The following is a 20,867-nucleotide window of genomic DNA, read 5'->3' on the forward strand; positions in this document are numbered from 1 at the left end:
GCGTGAGCCACTGCGCCCAGCCCGGCCCCGTCTTTCTTTCCCAAAAGTGACTGAGATCTGGGATGACAGTGGAAGGAAATTTGGGGTTGGTCTTCTGACTTCCAGAGGAAACCCTCAGGGTCTAAACTCAAAGGAAATAGGAGAGAATGACTTAGAGCCCTTCAGGAGGAGGGAAAAAGGAGAAACAAGAAGAGACAGAAGGTTTTAAAGCTCTGATAAGGAAGGAAGAGGGTTCCCAGAGTAGGAGCCAGGGTGCTTCTGAGACCCTGTGTCTTGGTGTCTATACATCCTTTCTTGCTTCTTTGCTTCCTTCCTTTTCTTTCATTTTGAGACATGTATTGGGTGCCTGTTGTATACCAGGTATTGTGGTAAGGGCTTTCATGTTCTTTCTTTATCCTTGATGTAGCAGTAGTGTGGATGAAGGTGTGTAGCAAGAAGGACTTCCCATGGGATTTGTGAGAAAGAGACAGAATGACTCCAGGGCTGAGCGTGGTGGTTCTCACCTGTAATTCCAGCACTTTGGTGAGGCCGGGGCAGGAGAATCACTTGATCCCAGGAGTTTGAGACCAGCCTGGGCAACATAGCAAGACCCTGTCTCTACAAAAAAAAAATTAAAAAATTAGCTGAGCATTATGATGCATGCCTGTGGTCCCAGCTATTTGGAGGGCTGAGATGGAAGGATCACTTGAGCCCGGGAGATCAAGGCTGCAGTGAGCCATGATCATGCCAATGCACTCCAGTCCGAGCAACAGAGTGAGACCCTGTCTCAAAAAAAAAAAAAAAAAAAAAAAGAAAAAGAAAAAAAATGTCTCTAGATGCTGGAGAGCAAAGGAGGGGCCTCTCAGCATTGCAGTGGGTGTTACAGATTGTGGAGCAATGAGCCCTTTTTCTTGGTGAATGGATTGGGTCTTGGAGGTAAAGGGCTGTCCTACTTGGGCATGGGTAAATGGGAGACCAATGTGATTATCTTAAGAATACCTGGAAAAGAGTAGGACAAAGAACCAAACAAGCCCACTCACTCCACCTCTGGAGCAGGCACCACTGGTAAGCAGGCCCTGTGTCCTTCCATCCTCAGAAGCCCGAGCCCTGGGGCGGGCACAGGCGACCTCCGGGACAATAGCACTAGGCAGTGCCAGGTCCGCTTGCTGCTGGGCAGTGCCTGTGTTGGGATGTGCTGCTGCTGTGGCTGCTGCCCGCTGCTGGCCCACCTAGAGCAGGGGTCACTTCGAGAGAGGGTGAGTGTTGGGAGATGGAGGAGGCAGGGCCCAGAGTACCAGGGCTGTCTGTGGAACATTGATGCCAGAGAGGGGAAGGGCCACTAGAGACCCTGTTCTCTGGCTCCCCCAGTCCTCTCCCTCCATTTGCCACTCCATCTGAGCTGGTCGAACAGATGAGTGTTTGTGGATGCCACAGGGGGAGGGTGGAGGGCAAAGGGCAGAGGTCAGGTGTGGAAGAGGGCATTTGTAGCAGCACTGCCCATTCTGGAGTGACCTTGGTCCAGTCATGTTGTTTTTTTAATACTGTTTTCAGCTTGCTTGCTTTTACTTATGTTTTTATTTTTATTTTTATTTTTTATAGAGATGGGTCTCGCTGTGTTGCTCAGGCTGTTCTCAAACTCCTGGCCTCAAGTGATCCTCCCATCTCAGCCCCACAAAGTGCTGGGATTACAGGTGTGAGCCACCTCGCCGGCCTCTTGCTTTTAATTCAAATGTGATATGTGCTCAAACTTTTGGTTTGTGTTGTATAGAAGGATGGGAGGGCAGGAGAGGAGGAGAAAAGGGAGAGTGTATGGCAGTGGGAAGAGATATTTGGACTTGGTATTTGAGGTCCTGTGAGGTTATTATTCAAAGGTGAATTTGAACTTCTTTTTTTTTTTTTTTTGAGACAGAGTCTTACTCTGTGGCCCAGGCTGGAGTGCAGTGGCCCAATCTCAACTCACTGCAGCTTCCAACCTCCCCGGTTCAAGTAATTCTCCTGCCTTAGCCTCCAGAGTAGCTGGGATTATGGGTGCCCGCCACCATGCCCAGCTAATTTTTTGTATTTTTAGTAGGGACAGGGTTTCACCATGTTGGCCAGGCTGGTCTCGAACTCCTGATCTCAGGTGATCCACCTGCCTCGGCCTCCCAAAGTGCTGGGATTACAGGATTACAGGTGTGAGCCACCACACCCAACCTGAATTCGAACTTCTAAAGAGCTTAATTTGGCACAAGATAGGTGGAGGTTAGACCAAAGGGAGCATTTTCTAGTGGTCCAGGTAGGTAGGTATCAGAATAGAAAAAAGGAGGCCAGAACAGTTTACAGGTTTGAGTTCGAGGCTAGAGGCAGCTCAGCTTCCTGAATAAGCCTAGGTAGAGGAGCAGTTGGCCTGCGTGAGGAGGAGGGGAAAAGAGGCTGTGGGCGGGAGAGGAGAACAGTGGCAGAGAAGCAAGGCTGAGAAAGGGAAGGCAGAGCGGGAGGAGCCCAGGAGGGAGACCCTGGGAGGAGAAGGGAGGACATGGAGAGACCAGGAGACAGGAGGAGGATGCGAACAATAGATGATTGGGGATGAAGAGGATGCATAAGGGGAGAAGGGATTGACCCCAAGACCTCTGGGCTCTGGACATCATCAGGCAAACCTGGAGCTTGGGAGGAGAAGCAGGAAAGAGAAGGATCTTGGGCCACCAGGAAGCTCTGAGACCCTAGGCACTGCAGCCCCATGCCCTCTGTCCCTGCACTGTTGACTCAGCCCCTCTACACTTCCCCTTTCTACCCTTTTCTGCCCCAAGCACCAGGGCCGTGCATCTCTTCCCCTCCTCCACCTCTCAGCTGCTAGCATGGCCTCGGCTGAGTCAGTACTGGTCTCCTAGAGTCCGGGCTGAGTGCTTCCCGCTGAGCTATAATCCTCTGTCCCCAGCCCAGGTCCTCTGACTTGGGGCTTCTACCCTCAGCCATCTGGATCCTGCTCTTTGATTTCTGAGAGCCTGAGAAACCTTGGAGGGAGTGGCCTTCTCAGCTTCTAGTCCTGCTCTGAGTGGGGAGGGAAAATCCAGAGATCGGAGGTCACAACTGAGGAAGGTCCTAGAATAGTGGGAAGAGTGATATCCCCCTCTTCTCACCTTCTTAGGCTTTTTGGGAATCGCAGGGGCTTAAAGAGGGACGGATTGGAGGTCGGGGAGAATGACTTGACTTGCAGAGGCAGGGGCACTGGGGGAAATGGGAGACAGCAGAGATGGGAAACACTGGCTCAGAGGCTCCGAGGAAGGTGTGCACCATCTCTGCGGAGACCAACACTGAAGGATGAAGGGTAGATGTCAGAAGGGACTTCCTAGGATGGGAGAGACCAGTTGGGTGAGGAGCAATTGAGGAAACTCTCCTAGGTTTTAACTCTGGAGAGTAGTATGAGAGGGATAAAAGTTAGACTACAGGAGAGATTTTCCGCTGGAAGCAACCGAGATGGCTGGCTGAGCTTACTTACTTAAAGATTCCAGAGTGGAAGAGTGACCCAAAGGCAGCAGCCCTCGCCTTGAGGTTAGTAGGGGACATGCTGCCTCCCAGACAGACCATGTGTGTTGAGGATGAAGGTTGGTGAAAAGAGTTAGAGGTCTGGGATCCTGATCCCTGGGTTGAGGGTGGCAGGGGAGGCATTCTGCCCCCTTCAGCCAATCTAGTAAGGGGATCTCCTGCCCCCCCACTGTGACTGCCACAGAGACAGCGGCTCCAACACTGGTTGTCATGGTTATAAGAGGAGCTAACTCCCATAGATTGGAAAGCGCTGGTGAGCTGGCACCCTCCGCTTCGCCTGCTCTCCCCTCCTCTCTGCGCATCTTCCCCCAGCACAGAGAGGAGAGTACAGCAGCTCGGGGGCGAGCAGAGCTAGGGCTGGGAAGGTGGAGTGAGGACGCAGAGACCTAGAGCCAGGGAGATGAGTGGCAACAGGAGGCAGCCCAGCCGCAGGGGCCAGGTAGGTCAGGGACCCAGAACCCATCCGGACTGGCCGCCCCAGAGCCTGGCCTGGTCATTCCTGGACAGCTGCCTCTGACACTCAGTTGCAGGCTCTGCTTTAGGAACTGGTGTCTTTCCAGCATCCTCAGGCTGGCATTTCTTCCTTGCCTGTGCCCCCAGCCTGTCTCTCTGGACTTCAGGCACCCCGGCATTTTCCAGCCTCACTTCCTCTCCCTCTCATCCCTTCCACAGACCCGGGAAAAGGAGAAGATGAAGGAAGCCAAGGATGCCCGCTATACCAATGGGCACCTCTTCACCACCATCTCAGTTTCAGGCATGACCATGTGCTATGCCTGTAACAAGAGCATCACAGCCAAGGAAGCCCTCATCTGCCCAAGTAAGTTGTTTGGACCCTGAGAGTCACCCAGACTCGGTGCCCACTGACCCTGATCTTTTCATCTGTTTTTTCTGCCTGGATCCATGAGGGTCACTCTTGTCTCTGATCTCCGGCTGGGCACAAATGCCAGGGCCAGATGCTTGATCCCTTGTTCCCTGTCCTCACACTGAGGGGTAGTGGCTGTTGGAATATGGCATAAACTGGACTATCTGGGAATGTGGGGGAGGGGAGGCTGGGCTGGCTCCTCTTGCAGCTGTCATCCACCAGACACCCCCCTTGCTCCCCGAACAGCTGCTAAGGGTTAGGGGAACTGATTGGAGAAGGAGCAGGAATGTTGTGTGTGTGGAGGGGGTGGGGTGGGGGGTGATAGAGGAACTGGGTGGAAAGCTGCCAGCCTTGCAGCTGGCTCTGCCCATCTTGCTGGGCAGAGCTGGGCATTCAGGACTTCACAGTCCCCTTGCCCCTTTCTTTCTATTGACTATGGTCAATAGAAATCTCTGCTGTTTTAAGCAGAAGATGGGATTAGGAGCCTTCATCTCAAATTTCTAGTGAGAAAGAGGGAATGTAGCAGGGATGTGTGTGTTGGGGGGCAGGGGTTAGAATTCCTGCCCTTCATCCACATCTGAGTGTGGTCCTGTCTTTAGGGAGTATAAGCCAGGAATTCTTTCCTTCCCCAGTATACAGAGGGCTCCTGCTGCCCCCTCTTCCTCAATTCCTCCTGAAGTTATGGCAGAGATGCCTCTGATTAGAGCAGGATTGAAGGTATTCTGACGTGCTACTGAATAGCGGACAAAAGCTCTAGCCTGTAAATCCCTATGGAACTTGGGGAAGGAACCCCCAGAAAGAACCAGTGATGGGCAGCCTGTTCGGGTCCCCTTCCAAGCTGTGGAAGCTTTGTCATTTTGCTCTTCACAATAAACCTTGCTACCGCTCAAAAAAAAAAAAAAGAAAAAAAGAAAAAAAAAAAGAAAACAACCAGTGAAGCCTCCCTACTTTCCGCACTGTTCAATTTAGAGTTGTGAGGATGAGGAGGGAACCCCAATCTAGATCCCTGTAGAGACCTGACAAAATTCCCAATCAGGAAGCTTGTTGCCAGGGGAACAGGGGAGGTGGGCAGCACTATTTTGAGAGCAGGTGGAAAGCGGAGGTTCGATCCAGAGAGCTGAGTGTTGGGGGTAGGAGAAGGGAGCTTCAGGGGGGTGGGGGCAGCGGCAACCCCCACTTCTGTCTGCCCCCCTCTGCTCCACCCAGTTTGCCTTGTATTTGTGGAAGTGAGCGTGGTGCTGGGTATTGTCTGAAAGAGTTAGCAGAGTTTCCGGCGTTGTTGGATGGGGAAGGGGAAGCTGGAGAGGGCCAGGAGCTGAGGGCATGTTTGGGAAAGGCACGGCCCAGGGTCGCAGTGCCTAGGCTCAGTGAATCCTCCTTTCTTCTTCTCTCCTAACCCATGGCAAGGTGGGGTGGAGGATGGTGGAGAAGCAGATGGAGTGTGGGAGCTGTGGATTTGCCTGAGTTGGGGGAACAGGACTCCCTGGGCCTGGAAGGGAGAAGGCCAGGCTTGGTGGGGAGGCGCCTGTCCCTTCTTTACCACTGGAGCCACTAGCCTTGGAGCTGCTGAGGCCCAGCCAGAGTCCAGGGCATGCGGTGCAAGTGAGGGAGCACAGCCTTTGGATTCAGGTCACCGCAGTGTAAACCCCAGCTCTCCCACTGGCCATGTGACCTCTGATGGATGGTTCAGCCACTCCAGGACAGGTTCCTTATACGTGAAATGAGGATAACTGAATCTCCCTCCATGGGTGGTTAGGATTAAGTAAATGTGGAACATTTGCTATTATAAAAGCTCAGGGAATGTAAATTTCCCCTCTGCCCCTAGCCCCCATCCCGGCTGCCTCTGTGCCATCTTCTGTTCTGTGGGAGTCCTCTCTTCCATCTGCCATTCGCAACCACCTTCGTGCTTCTTGAGCTCATCTCTGGCAGCCAGTGACCCCTGCTCCCCTCTGGTCCACCCTTCAGGCCACCTTGGGGTCAGGATTGCCCATCCCACTTGATTGTTTAATTTCATTCAGCACCTATACCCCCTCACTTCATTTCCTGCTTGAAGGAAGAGGGAGGTGGGAGGAGAGGGACTGGGGTGTGGTAATGGCCCAGAAGTCGGGGTAGGGGGGAGAGTCCCTGAGGACTGTGTGGCCAGGAGGAGATGGGTGTCTGCATGTGGGTGTGTCCCCTCCTGTACCACCCGGCCCTCCCTTCACCCTCTCTACCCCACCCTCCCAGCCTGCAATGTGACTATCCACAACCGCTGTAAAGACACCCTCGCCAACTGTACCAAGGTCAAGCAGAAGGTGAGATGGCAGGGAGGGCAGAGGGCTGGGGGAGAGGGTAGTGAGTGTGTGGTACCCTCATGCCTTTTCCATTCATTCCCTACCCTGTGTTTCTCACCACCCCCCCTCCTCACCAAGGGGCAGCCCAGACCCTCAACCCCAGGCCTCAGGCCCCAAGTAGGCCGGGCCTGTTGCTGCAGACATGTCCCCGCAGCACTGGGCTCAACCACCCTGATCCCCTTAACTACAGTGCCAGCTTTCTCCTAAGGGGGCCGGCCACCTAGCTCCTGCCCCATACCTCTTTGGGTGATCCTTGGGTGATAGCCATTCTTGGTATCTCTCTCCTGCTCTCTGTCTCACAGCAACAGAAAGCAGCCCTGCTGAAGAACAACACTGCCTTGCAGTCCGTCTCTCTTCGAAGTAAGAGTGAGTAGTTGGGGAGTGGAGGAGGTCCCCTAAGACCCTGGACCCCAGGCTGCTCAACCCATGGACTCTGCTGCCCCACTAAGGTTGTTCCCAGGCACAGTGCCTTCCTCTTCTCAATTGGAAGCAGATAGTGGGGGCCTAAGGGATGGTTCAGACTCTTGGACTTAGGGGCAGGAGGGAGAGTCCAAATGGGCATGAGGGCTGGGGATGGGTGGTCGCCTGAGCCTGGCCACAGTCTGTATTTTATCAGTTATTTACACTGCATTTTGGGAGTGTTGGTAGCAGCTGTCAAGTGTCAATTCAGACAGCTCTGATGTAACAGAAAGAGCATGGTCCTTAGGTATAAAGAGCAGAGCCTCAGTCCCTACCTAGCCATTACCCAAGTCACCCAGGACAAGTCTTTTTGCCTTTCTGAGCTCCTGTTTGTTCATAGGCTTATGTCAGGGAGGAGATAAGTAAGAAAAAGCTCTTTGTGAACATTAGCGTGTTACACAAATGTAAGGTGGCATTCTCATTATCATCTTTCTTGACTAGAGGGGGCTGAGGTGGAGTGAGAGGATGCCTCATGCCTCATTGAGGAGCCTGGGAGGCCTCAATCCTGGAAAGCACCAGAGTCTGATGTTTGCCTGCTGGGCATCTCTCCCCCACAGCAACCATCCGGGAGCGGCCAAGCTCGGCCATCTACCCGTCCGACAGCTTCCGGCAGTCCCTCCTAGGCTCCCGCCGTGGCCGCTCCTCCTTGTCTTTAGCCAAGAGTGTTTCCACCACCAACATTGCTGGGTGAGCCTCTGTTTGGGGAAAGGGGCAGCGAGACAGTGTGGCAGTGGAGACCGAGGGCGTGCTGAGAGGTCCCTTTCCATCCCTGAGTTCAGAACTGTAGATAGACAAATAAGGAGAACTTAGGGGGGCTGCCTCTTGGATCCTGGCTTTCGTTCCCTACCTGGGAAGGGGTCTCTTGCCCGACTGGGGGTGATGCAGACAGCCTCCACTTTCTTCAGACATTTCAATGATGAGTCTCCCCTGGGGCTGCGCCGGATCCTCTCACAGTCCACAGACTCCCTCAACATGCGGAACCGAACCCTATCAGTGGAATCCCTCATTGACGAAGGTGAGCAGGCCTGGGCCCAGGGAAGCCCTGAGGAAGATGGAGAGGGGCTGGGGATGAGGAACTGGTAGGAGTAGCCTGGAAGGGCAAGGAGGGAAGGGATCTAGAGAAGGGCCAGGGACCCAGGGAAGGGAACTCAAGACCTCTGAGTTGCTTGCCCTGCAAATGTCCAGCAGAGGTAATCTACAATGAGCTGATGAGTGACTTTGAGATGGATGAGAAGGACTTTGCAGCTGACTCCTGGAGCCTTGCTGTGGACAGCAGCTTCCTGCAGCAGCATAAAAAGGAGGTGATGAAGCAGCAGGATGTCATCTATGGTGAGCCAAGACCACCCTAGTCTTCCTCTTCCTTCACCAGGTCCTGTTTACGTCCTTCTTGGGTTTTTTTTGTTTTTTTGTTTTTTTTGAGATAGAGTCTCACTCTCTCAACCAGGCTGAAGTGCAGTGGCTTGATCTTGGCTCACTGCAACCTCCACCTCCCAGGTTCAAGCGATTCTCATTACAGGTGCCTGCCACCATGCCAGCTAATTTTTGCATTTTTAGTAGAGACAGGGGTTTCATCATGTTAGCTCTGCTGGCCTCAAACTCCTGACTTCAGGTGATCTGCCCGCCTCAGCCTCCCAAAGTGCTGGGATTACAGACGTGAGCCACCGCACTTGGCTGTGTCCTTCTTTCCACCAGCCCCTACCTCTCAAAACCCTTTCCCTTATATCCTCTTGGCCTACAAGACCCTGCCTGGTATGCCACAGGTTGCCCACTAGGTCCCCACCTCTTGATGCTGTTGGTCTCCAACGCCCTCTCTCTATCCCTTCTTTATCTCAATCTTCGGTCTTTACTCTGTGCTTATTCCATGCTTGACACCATGCTGGAGACTGTGGGAAGCCTCGACATGTAGAAGACATATGGTTCTTACCCTAAAATAGCTCACAGCTTGAGATGATAAGGTGTAAAGATAAAAAATGGAACTGGGCGTGGTGGCTCATGCCTATAATCTCAGCGATTTGGGAGGCCAAGGTGGGAGGATCACTTGATGCCAGGATTTTGAGACCAACCTGGGCCATAAAGCAAGACCTCTGTCTCTCAAAAATATTTTTAAAAACTTGTCAGTGGCCGGGTGCGGTGGCTCAAGCCTGTAATCCCAGCACTTTGGGAGGCCAAGACGGGCGGATCACGAGGTCAGGAGATCGAGACCATCCTGGCTAACACAGTGAAACCCCATCTCTACTAAAAAAAATACAAAAAAAAAAAACTAGCCGGGCGAGATGGCGGGCGCCTGTAGTCCCAGCTACTCGGGAGGCTGAGGCAGGAGAATGGTGTGAACCTGGGAGGCGGAGCTTGCAGTGAGCTGAGATCCAGCCACTGCACTCCAGCCTGGGCGACAAAGCAAGACTCCGTCTCAAAAAAAAAAAAAAACAGCCTGTAATCCCAGCACTTTGGGAGGCCGAGACGGGCGGATCACGAGGTCAGGAGATCGAGACCATCCTGGCTAACACGGTGAAACCCCGTCTCTACTAAAAATACAAAAAAACTAGCCGGGCGAAGTGGCGGGCGCCTGTAGTCCCAGCTACTCGGGAGGCTGAGGCAGGAGAATGGCGTAAACCCGGGAGGCGGAGCTTGCAGTGAGCTGAGATCCGGCCACTGCACTCCAGCCCCGGCGACAGAGTGAGACTCTGCCTCAAAAAAAAAAAAAAAAAAAAAAAACAAACAAACAAAAAACAAAAAACTAGTCAGGTGTGGTGGCATGTGCCTATAGTCCCAGCTACTTGGAAGGCTGAGACAGGAGGATTACTTGAGTCCAGGAGTTCGAGGCTGCAGTGAGTTCTCATTGTGCCACTTACACTCCAGCCTGGGCACCAGAGCAAGACCTCATTTCTGGGGAAAAAAAATAATAATAAATTCTTCAAAAGATAAAAATGATTAGAAAATGATCTTAGATCATAATAATGCAGAATATTAACCTGGAAGATACCTTGAAAACCTCACGTGAACTGTGAGGTCCTTATCCTAGGGCCCCACCAGTTTTAGCCAAGCCAGGGTAGAGGCCAAATGTCCCATTGTCCCCCACAGAGCTAATCCAGACAGAGCTGCACCACGTGAGGACACTGAAGATCATGACCCGCCTCTTCCGCACGGGGATGCTGGAAGAGCTACAGTTGGAGCCGGGAGTGGTCCAGGGCCTGTTCCCCTGCGTGGACGAGCTCAGTGACATCCACACACGCTTCCTCAGCCAGCTATTAGAACGCCGACGCCAGGCCCTGTGCCCTGGCAGTACCCGGAACTTTGTCATTCATCGCTTGGGTGATCTGCTTATCAGCCAGGTGGGAAAAGGCAGGACTCCTGGGTGATATTCGTGGAAGGAGGTGTGACTGGGTTGGGCGTTTCTTGGGTCCAAACTCTAGGGGTTGGAGGGGAGCCAGGGAGAGCTGGAGAAATAGGAAGCCAACCTGTTTGGCAGGAGGCCAGAGGTGTGTCCAGTGGGTAAAGTGTGGCTTTGGGGAAATGCTGACCTAGCCCTGCTCCACCAACTTCTAGTTCTCAGGTCCTAGCGCGGAGCAGATGCGTAAGACCTATTCGGAGTTCTGCAGCCGCCACACCAAGGCCTTAAAGCTCTATAAGGAGCTGTATGCCCGAGACAAACGCTTCCAGCAATTCATCCGGGTGAGCAGACCTCTCCAGATCCCATACTCATGACCCAAACCCACGCCCCTGACTCATGGAGGTAGTGCCTGTGAGCTGCACCCACATGGAGGTCAGGCATTCGCCACCCATGCGGACCATCCTCATGTGGATCCTGTCAGCAGGAGCCCCTCAGAATGCTAGAGCACGCTGTGGTAGTTTCCCAAGAACTTTTTGCTCCTTCAGTTGGTCCTCACAACAAACCTGTGGCATTGTTATCCCCATTTTCCAGATGTGTCACTTAGGCCAGTGCCAGGTAAATGGCCACAGTAGGGCCAGCACCAGAGCTCAGGCACCAGGCCTTTCCGTTGCCCTCCCCTCTGGCCCTGAGCCCTGCCTCCTCCCTTGTAGAAAGTGACCCGCTCTGCCGTGCTCAAGCGGCACGGGGTACAGGAGTGCATCCTGCTGGTGACTCAGCGCATCACCAAGTACCCGGTACTCATCAGCCGCATCCTGCAGCATTCCCACGGTGAGTAGGCAGGCCCAGGAGAGGGCCGCTGGGAGATAGCCACCTGGGGTGAGGAAAGGCTCGGGATGACCACGGGAAGGGTGGGGTCGGGTGTGAAACCCTGGGCAGCCTCTAAAGTGGAATCAAGACACGATGGGAACGAAACGGGGGTGTGAGTGAAGCTGATTGAGCCGTCCCCCATGCCAACCCCCGGTGCCAGGGATCGAGGAGGAACGCCAGGACCTGACCACAGCACTGGGGCTAGTGAAGGAGCTGCTGTCCAATGTGGACCAGGATATTTATGAGCTGGAGAAAGGGGCCCGTCTGCAGGAGATCTACAACCGCATGGACCCTCGGGCCCAAACCCCAGTGCCTGGCAAGGGCCCCTTTGGCCGAGAGGAACTTCTGCGGCGCAAACTCATCCACGATGGCTGCCTGCTCTGGAAGACAGCAACGGGGCGCTTCAAAGGTTAGACCTGCTTGGCAGACTAGGCAGGAGTTCAGAGTCAGATGGAGAGTGGGAGATGCCTTCAGGCCTTAGAATCAACCTCTTTTTATGCAGCCCATACGACAGTGAGACTCAGTGGGAGAGAAAAATGGGGTCTCTGTGGCAGCAAAAGCCTGAATTCTGTAGTTAACTTTGTGGACCATACAGGGCCTTCCCTATCAGTATTTTATCATCTCTTTGGTCTTTACATGCCCAGAGAGCTACTAGTTTTACTGAGGAAGACAAAGAAGCTCTCAGACTGGAGGACAGGATCAGTTGTTACCCCCAGCTGGAATCCCAGCTACCAGGGATGGGAGTAAGCAGGAGCTTTGGGGAGTGCAGCCAGAGGAGGCCCAGAGGAGGGGACTGAGCCGGTGAAGGACAGGCAGGGAGGAGAAGAGACAGCGGGGCAGAGGGGGCAGATCAGGGGCCAGGGTACACTTTCCCAGGTTCTCTTTCCAGAATTTGTCTGCACTGGTAAAGTCTTTCTCACCTAAATCAAAGCAAGAGAATAGCAGGCCTTGGCTTTGGGGATGAGATGTGAGGGACAATAGGAAACTGTAATACCTGAGGCTCCTGAGGCCAGAGCCTGCCTGAGCCTCTGGACCTATGTCATGAAATCTCTGCTCCCTGGGTTTGGATATTGTCAGTCTTCACCAGCCTCTTTCCTTTATCCCTTTCTCTCCTTCCCATCCCTCCCACGCAGCAGCTAAGAATATAAACCATGGGGGATTAAAAATAGCAAGGCTGGAGAGCGTTATTTCTGAAGCATTTAGCAAAAGCCCTCCCCTTCTGTGTGCCCACAGTTTAGTAAAATCCCCAAGGGCAAAGGGGGAGTGTATGTTTTCTCTCTCTTTTTTTTTTTTTTTTTTTTAGAAACAGGGTCTCGCTTTGTTGCTCAGGCTGGGATGCAGTGGTGCAGTCATAGCTCACTGTAACTCAAAACTCCTGGGCTCAAGTGATTCTTCTGCCTTACTTAGACTCCTGAGTAACTGGGACTACAGACCTGCACCACCACACCCAGCACATTTTAAAATTTTTTGTAGAGACAAGATCTTGCTATGTTGCCTAGGCTAGTCTTGCTCAAATTCCTGGCCTCAAGTGATTGTCCTGCCTCAGCCTCCCAAAGTGCTGGGGTTGTAAATGCGAGCCACTATGCCTGGCCCTGTGTGTTTTCTTGATTGTGACATTCAAGTTTTATGGAATTGATTTTTGTTTCCTCCCTCAGTCTTGGAGTGCTGATCCCATAGGATCTGAGAGCTTGGAGTGTGCAGCAGAGAAGGAAATTGAAGCAGGGGCCTGCTGGGGTTGAAGGAGACGGATGGGTGAGGGATGGTCTTTCAGTCCTCTACGAGAGGAAGGAAACTTTCTCCCTCCCTACCAAGCTCAAAATTAGAAGTGGGAATATGCCAGGACAGGGAGAATTTAGGTCAGATAGCCATAAAGGTCTTCCACTAGTTAGATATTAGAAATGGAATTTAAAGGCTAAAAAGTGTGGTCCAGGCTGGGCACGGTGGCTCATGCCTGTAATTCCAGCACTTTGGGAGGCTGAGGCCGGCAGATCACTTGAGGTCCGGAATACGAGACTACCCTGGCCAAGATGGTGAAACCCTGTCTCTACTAAAAATACAAAAATTAGTTGGACGTGGCAGTGCTCACCTGTAGTCACAGCTACTTGGGAGGCTGAGGCATGAGAATCACTTGAACTCAGGAGGCAGAGGTCCCAGTGAGCAGAGATCATGCCATTGCCCTCCAGCCTGGGCAACAGAGCGAGACTTGGTCCCAAAAAATAAAACATAGGCCGGGCACAGTGGCTCATGCCTGTAATCCCAGCACTTTGGCAGGCCAAGGCAGGCAGATTACTTGAGGTCAGGAGTTTGAGACCAGCCTGGCCAACGTGGTGAAACTCCGTCTCTACAAAAATGCAAAAAATTAGCCAGGTGTAGGCCGGGCGCGGTGGCTCAAGCCTGTAATCCCAGCACTTTGGGAGGCCGAGACGGGCGGATCACGAGGTCAGGAGATCGAGACCATCCTGGCTAACACGGTGAAACCCCGTCTCTACTAAAAATACAAAAACTAGCCGGGCGAGGTGGCGGGCGCCTGTAGTCCCAGCTACTCGGGAGGCTGAGGCAGGAGAATGGCGTAAACCCGGGAGGCGGAGTTTGCAGTGAGCTGAGATCTGGCCACTGCACTCCAGTCCGGGCGACAGAGCGAGACTCCACCTCAAAAAAAAAAAAAAAAAAATTAGCCAGGTGTTATGGCACACTCCTTAATCGTAGCTGCTCAGGAGGCTGAGGCAGGAGAATCGCTTTTACCTGGGAGGCGGAAGTTGCAGTGAGCCAAGATGGTGCCGCTGCACTCCAGCCTGGGTGACAGAGCGAGACTCTGCCTCAAAAAAAAAAATTAAATTAAATTAAATTAAATCAAAAATAAATTAAAAATAAAAGTATGGTCCCTCTTGCTCTGGGAATCCTTATGAATCTCACAAAAATCTTGGACCGTGTCACCCAAAAAAATACATACGAGTTATGTTGATATGTAAAACTGTTTACACACCTTCAGAAGGTTTACAGAGTCCCAGGGGGTCTGTAGGCCCTAGCTTAAGAAACCCGAGTCAGTTGGGTAGAAAGGGTTTTCCGTAAAGATACTGAGTGATCCCTATGGTTCCTGCTAGCCCACGACGCTGTTTTGTCTGATAGCACATGAATTTTTCTCCGCCCTGCCCGCTCCCCCACACCGTTTTTAAGCTGTAAGAATGTATGACCAGGCGCAGTGGCTCGCACCTCTAATCCCAGCACTTTGGGAGGCCAAAACTGGTGGATAGGCCGGGCGCGGTGGCTCAAGCCTGTAATCCCAGCACTTTGGGAGGCCAAGACAGGCGGATCACGAGGTCAGGAGATCGAGACCATCCTGGCTAATACGGTGAAACCCTGTCTCTACTTAAAAATACAAAAAAAAACTAGCCGGGCGACGAGGCGGGCGCCTGTAGTCCCAGCTACTTGGGAGGCTGAGGCAGGAGAATGGCGTAAACCCGGGAGGCGGAGCTTGCAGTGAGCTGAGATCCGGCCACTGCACTCCAGCCTGGGTGGCAGAGCAAGACTCCGTCTCAAAAAAAAAAAAAAAAAAAAAAAACTGGTGGATAAACTTGAGGTCAGGAGTTTGAGACCAGCCTGACCAACATGGTGAAACCCCATCTCTACTAAAAATACAAAATTAGCCGGGCGTGGTGGCGCATGCGTGTAGTAGTCCCAGCTCCTTGGGAGGCTGAGGCAGGAGAATCGCTTGAACCCAGGAGGCAGAGGTTGCAGTGAGCCAAGATCGCGACATTGCATTCCAGCCTGGGCAACAAGAGGGAAACTCTGTATCAAAAAAAAAAAAAAAAAGAAGAAGAAGAAGAATAGGTGAGGGGTCTGAAAAAGTGAAAGCAGCCAGAGGGACGAGAGGCCAGGAAGAGGGAAATTGGGACCTCTAACCTGACGGGATAAACCTGGTCCTCGGTAAAGAGGGAAACAGCTGCTCAGACTGTCTAGTGCTGACTGTTCTCCCACCTTCATCCCCTGCCAGATGTGCTAATGCTGCTGATGACAGATGTACTGGTGTTTCTCCAGGAAAAGGACCAGAAGTACATCTTTCCTACCCTGGTGAGACATTCATTCTTCACCTTTCTCAGCACAGACAAGTGTTTAGGCTCTTCTTGCTTTCCTGCCCAAGCCCATGAGAGCTCTGGAATCCCCCAGAGTCAAACAGCTATAATTGTTACTATTACTGTAATAATAAAAAATAAGAGCAGCTCACAGGTATTATTACTGTGCACAGGCACTTTCACACCTGTGGGAAAAGATTCTTTTCGTCTTCATTTTATAGATGATGAAAGTAAAACTTCAAGTCAGTTAAATAATTTGTCAAGGGTTGCACACATTTCTAAGTCCCTTCTGGCTGGCACCAGTGCCTGGCTCTTAACTGGTATTGTAAGATGACTTTTCAGTCCTTTCAGTCCTTGTCCAGAAGGATTGAAGGCCTAAATATGCCAAGGGACAGGATTCCCAGGCTTAATCCTTCCTCTCCCCTGACTGGCAGGACAAGCCCTCAGTGGTATCGCTGCAGAATCTAATCGTACGGGATATCGCCAACCAGGAGAAAGGGATGTTTCTGATCAGCGCAGCCCCACCTGAGATGTACGAGGTGCACACAGCATCCCGGGATGACCGGAGCACCTGGATCCGGGTCATTCAGCAGAGCGTGCGCATGTGAGTGTCTGTCTGCCGCCTGCATGTGCCTATGACCTCAGGGTACCTGCAGCATTAGATCCCAACCATAGCACTCCCTGGGAACAGAATCCAGTGTTCAGACATGTGGGGGAAGAGGTTGAGGGAGAGACAAAATGGCCCAATACTGGAAAGGTTACCTATGTTCTTATGTCCTATAAAGTCACATTTTTTACATTGCCAACCTCAACTCCTTTTCAAATACAACATGAGCTGACAAGCAAAGGAATACTTTGAGCTATCACATGGTGGCATACCTGCCAGCCGACAGTACAGTTTCAGCTACATTGACATCTTCATCTGTAGGCAGAGGGCTGTTATTTGGCTTGTATTGCATTTTACGTTTATTTTTCTAAAAATGAATGAAAAAGAGGATAATGAAAGCATCAATGCTAGAGAGGAACAAGTCTCATAAGCAAACTCAACACAATAGAAGCAAGAAGGAAATCGGTGTGTCAAAGCAGCAAATCTTGGCCGGGCGCGGTGGCTCAAGCCTGTAATCCCAGCACTTTGGGAGGCCGAGACGGGTGGATCACGAGGTCAGGAGATCGAGACCATCCTGGTCTACACAGTGAAACCCCGTCTCTACTAAAAAAAAAATACAAAAAACTAGCCGGGCGAGATGGTGGGCGCCTGTAGTCCCAGCTACTCGGGAGGCTGAGGCAGGAGAATGGCGTAAACCCGGGAGGCGGAGCTTGCAGTGAGCCGAGATCGCGCCACTGCACTCCAGCCTGGGCGACAGAGCTAGACTCCGTCTCAAAAAAAAAAAAAAAAAAAAAAAAAAAAAAAAAAAAAGCAGCAAATCTTTAGCTTCTATTGGACACTCATTAGATTTGAGGCAGTCAACTATGTGTCTAATTGTAATGGGAAAAAACATCAAATAAAGCACAGGTAAGATGTTTAAAATGAATTCTGGAAGATTATGCCTAAAGAATAAAGTATAGGCCGGGCGCGGTGGCTCACGCCTGTAATCCCAGCACTTTGGGAGGCCGAGACGGACGGATCACAAGGTCAGGAGATCGAGACCATCCTGGCTAACACGGTGAAACCCCGTCTCTACTAAAAATACAAAAAAAAATTAGCTGGGCGCAGTGGCGGGCGCCTGTAGTCCCAGCTACTCGGGAGGCTGAGGCAGGAGAATGGCGGGAACCCAGGAGGCGGAGCTTGCAGTGAGCTGAGATCTGGCCACTGCACTCCAGCCTGGGCGACAGAGCGAGACTCCGTCTCAAAAAAAAAAAAAAAAAAAAAAGAAGTATAATTCTAATTCAGATTTTTTTTTTTTAATGTATTTTCAGTAGAGACAGGGTTTCACCATGTTGGTCAGGCTGGTCTTGAACTCCTGACCTCATGATCTGCCCTCCGCGGCCTCCCAAAGTGCTGGGATTACAGGTGTGAGCCACCACACCCGGCCCTAATTCTAATTCAGATTTTTTTTTTTTTTTTTTTTTTTGAGACGGAGTCTCGCTCTATCGCCCAGGCTGGAGTGCAGTGGCCGGATCTCAGCTCACTGCAAGCTCCGCCTCCCGGGTTTACGCCATTCTCCTGCCTCAGCCTCCCGAGTAGCTGGGACTACAGGCACCCGCCACCTCGCCCAGCTAGTTTTTTGTATTTTTTAGTAGAGACGGGGTTTCACGGTGTTAGCCAGGATGGTCTCGATCTTCTAATTCAGATTTTTATAGTTTTTCTTCTTTTTTTTAGTTTTTTAATTTTTTTGAGACAGTCTCACTCTGTTCCCCAGGCTGGAGTGCAGTAGCACGATCTCAGCTCACTGCAACCTCCACCTCCTGGATTCAAGTGATTCTCCTGCCTCGGCCTCCTGAATAGCTGGGACAACAGGCACCCACCACCACCCCAGGCAAATTTTTTTTTTTTTTTTTAATACAGAGTCTCTCTCTGTTGCCAGGCTGGAGTGCAGTGGCGTGATCTCGGCTCACTGCAACCTCCGCCTCCTGGGTTCAAGCGATTCTCCTGCCTCAGCCTCCCGAGTAGCTGGGTTGTGCCACCATGCCAGCTAATTTTTGTATTTTTAGTAGAGACGGGGTTTCACCATACTGGTCAGGATGGTCTTGATCTCTTGACCTCATGATTGACCCATCTCGGCCTCCCAAAGTCCTGGGATTACAGGCGTGAGCCACTGCACCCAGCCAAATTTTTGTATTTTGTAGACACAGGGTTTCGCCATGTTGGCCAGGCTGGTCTCGAACTCTTGACCTCAGATTATCCGCCCACCTCAGCCTCCAAAAGAGCTGAGATTACAGGCATGAGCCACCACGCCCAGCCAAGATTTTTATAATTGTTCTTTAGCTTTCAGGGAATCAGTTCTCCTCAACTTTATAATTTGTAAACCTTTTTTTTTTTTTTTTTAACTTCTGCACGGTGGAATTTTGAAAAAGGTTTTTAGAAATGCATATTAAAGTACGAAATTGCAGGCTGGGCACAGTGGCTCATGCCTATAATCCCAGCACTTTGAGAGGCTGAGGCGGGTGGATCACTTAAGGTCAGGAGTTCAAGACCAGCCCGGCCAATATGGTGAAACCTCATCTCTACTAAAAATACAAAAATTAGCCGGGCGTGGTGGCATAAGCCTGTAATCCCAGTTACTCGGGAAGCTGAGGCAGGAGAATCGCTTGAACCTGGGGATGGCAGTTGTAGTGAGTCAGGATTGTGCCACTGCACTCCAGCCTGGGCAACAGAGTGAGACTTCGTCTCCAAAAAAAAATTATGAAATTGCCTATTCCAGGAAAGCAATTCAAAATGACTTGTCCTGTTAACACTAGATCTGTAGTGGCTTCTTTATGAATAGTATTAATATTTGTACTTATGGCCAGGCGCTGTGGCTCACACCTGTAATCCCAGCACTTTGGGAGGCTGAGACAGATGGATCACCGGAGTTCAAGACCAGCCTGGCCAACATGGCGAAACCCTGTCTCTACTAAAAATATAAAACTTAGCCAGGCATGGTGGTGTGTGCCTGTAGTCCCAGCTGCTTGGGAGACTGAGGCAGGAGAATCACTTGAACCTGGGAGGCAGAGGTTGCAGTGAGCCAAGATCGCATCACTTCACTCCAGCCTGGGCGAGAGAGCAAGACTGTCTCAAAAAAAAAAAAAAAAAAAAATCGTAGGGCTGGGTGCGGTGGCTCAAGCCTGTAATCCCAGCACTTTGGGAGGCCGAGACAGGTGGATCACGAGGTCAGGAGATCGAGACCATCCTGGCTAACACGGTGAAACCTCGTCTCTACTAAAAAAAAAATACAAAAAACCTAGCCGGGCGAGGTGGCGGGCGCCTGTAGTTCCAGCTACTCGGGAGGCTGAGGCAGGAGAATGGCGTAAACCCGGGAGGTGGAGCTTGCAGTGAGCTGAGATCCAGCCACTGTACTCCAGCCTGGGTGACAGAGTGAGACTCCGTCTCAAAAAAAAAAAAAAAAAATTGTAATTGTGGAAATTAATAATATTAATTGTAATTGATTTAATGAGCTTCTGTTAAATGTTCAAAGCACTTTAACATTTCATTTAATCCTAATGAAAAACCTATGAGGAAGATATTACCTTTATTTTTCAAATGAGGAAATAGAGAGGTTACCACCTGGTAAAAAGTGGAGCCAGGATTTGAATCCTGTTTGCTTGATGCCAAAGCCTGTACTTGACCCTCTGCACTGTGCTGCCTTTCCAAGAGACATTGGGAGAGATACATCTCAGTAAACGCAGATAATCAGTGCTAAGAAATGGGAGGTCAGCCAGGCACGGTGGCTCACACCTGTAATCCCAGCACTTTGGGAGGCCGAGGCCGGCGGATCACCTGAGGTCAGGAGTTCGAGACCAGCCTGGCCAACATGACAAAACCCCATCTCTACTAAAAATACAAAAATTATCCAGGCATGGTGGTGCACACCTATAATCCCAGCTACTCAGGAGGCTGAAGCAGGAGAATCACTTGAACCCAGGAGGAGGTTGTAGTGAACTGAGATAGCGCCCTTGCACTCCAGCCTGGGCGACAGAGCAAGACTCTGTCTCAAAAAAAAAAAAAAAGAAAGAAAAAGGAGAAGGTCAAGACTGAATTAAAGCTAGGGTGTGAGGCTGAGGAGTCTCATCAGAAGAGGGAAGCGTAAGGCATGTTTGGGAAGGAGGGAAGGCTGATTCTGATCTATAACCTAGCTTCTGTCTCCCAATGGCCTGCAACCTGTTACCCCTCCAGATGCCCATCCAGGGAGGACTTCCCCCTGATTGAGACAGAGGATGAGGCTTACCTGCGGCGAATTAAGAGTAAGTCCACCCACAAGGAGCTCCTTAGTAATTTATAATACATTCACACAATGGAATATTATACAACTGTTAAAAAGATGAGATGGCTTTGTGAGGGCTGGTATAGATCCACAGCTGAAACATATTAAGTGAAAAAAGCAAGGTTTAAAACATTGTAAAGTGTATACTACCGTGTGTGTAAAAATAATATGGAAGACCAAGGTTGGATGAGCAACTTACTTTTTCACTGTAAGGCCTTATATTAGTTAGGGTATGATTAAACTGCTGTACAAAAAGACCAACAAAAATTTTCTTCCTTAAAAAAGGAAGTAGATTGGCTGGGCGCAGTGGCTCACGCCTGTAATCCCAGCACTTTGGGAGGCCAAGGTGGGTGGATCACAAGGTCAGGAGATTGAGACCATCCTGAATAACACAGTGAAACCCCATCTCTACTAAAAAATACAAAAAAAAAAATTAGCCAGGCGTGGTGGTGGGTGCCTGTAGTCCCAGCTACTCAGGAGGCTGAGGCAGGAGAATGGCATGAACCCAGGAGGCGGAGCTTGCAGTGACCTGAGATTGAACTACTG

General features: G+C 51.1%; 1 protein-coding gene across 13 annotated transcripts in view; it reads left to right on the plus strand.

Annotated features, from left to right (window-relative positions):
* The window catches only part of ARHGEF2 (Rho/Rac guanine nucleotide exchange factor 2), a 57,641-nt gene that overhangs the window by 29,376 nt on the left and 7,398 nt on the right, over positions 1-20,867 (plus strand). For 6 of the 13 annotated variants that reach the window (XM_010368095.2, XM_030936562.1, XM_010368099.2 and 3 more), the window contains 13 exons: positions 4,174-4,318; positions 6,590-6,657; positions 6,999-7,062; positions 7,713-7,842; positions 8,061-8,170; positions 8,341-8,484; positions 10,234-10,484; positions 10,699-10,824; positions 11,194-11,311; positions 11,511-11,759; positions 15,342-15,418; positions 15,855-16,024; positions 20,234-20,301. In XM_010368095.2, coding sequence (XP_010366397.2) covers positions 4,174-4,318; positions 6,590-6,657; positions 6,999-7,062; positions 7,713-7,842; positions 8,061-8,170; positions 8,341-8,484; positions 10,234-10,484; positions 10,699-10,824; positions 11,194-11,311; positions 11,511-11,759; positions 15,342-15,418; positions 15,855-16,024; positions 20,234-20,301 — 1,720 coding nt within the window. Of the gene's footprint in view, positions 1-2,083; positions 3,508-4,173; positions 4,319-6,589; positions 6,658-6,998; positions 7,063-7,712; positions 7,843-8,060; positions 8,171-8,340; positions 8,485-10,233; positions 10,485-10,698; positions 10,825-11,193; positions 11,312-11,510; positions 11,760-15,341; positions 15,419-15,854; positions 16,025-20,233; positions 20,302-20,867 lie in introns of those variants that run through there. The other 7 variants (XM_030936561.1, XM_030936563.1, XM_030936564.1 and 4 more) reach the window with 2 other exon arrangements.

This window comes from Rhinopithecus roxellana, chromosome 8 (assembly GCF_007565055.1).
Source record: "Rhinopithecus roxellana isolate Shanxi Qingling chromosome 8, ASM756505v1, whole genome shotgun sequence".
In the NCBI taxonomy this organism is placed as follows: domain Eukaryota; kingdom Metazoa; phylum Chordata; class Mammalia; order Primates; family Cercopithecidae; genus Rhinopithecus; species Rhinopithecus roxellana.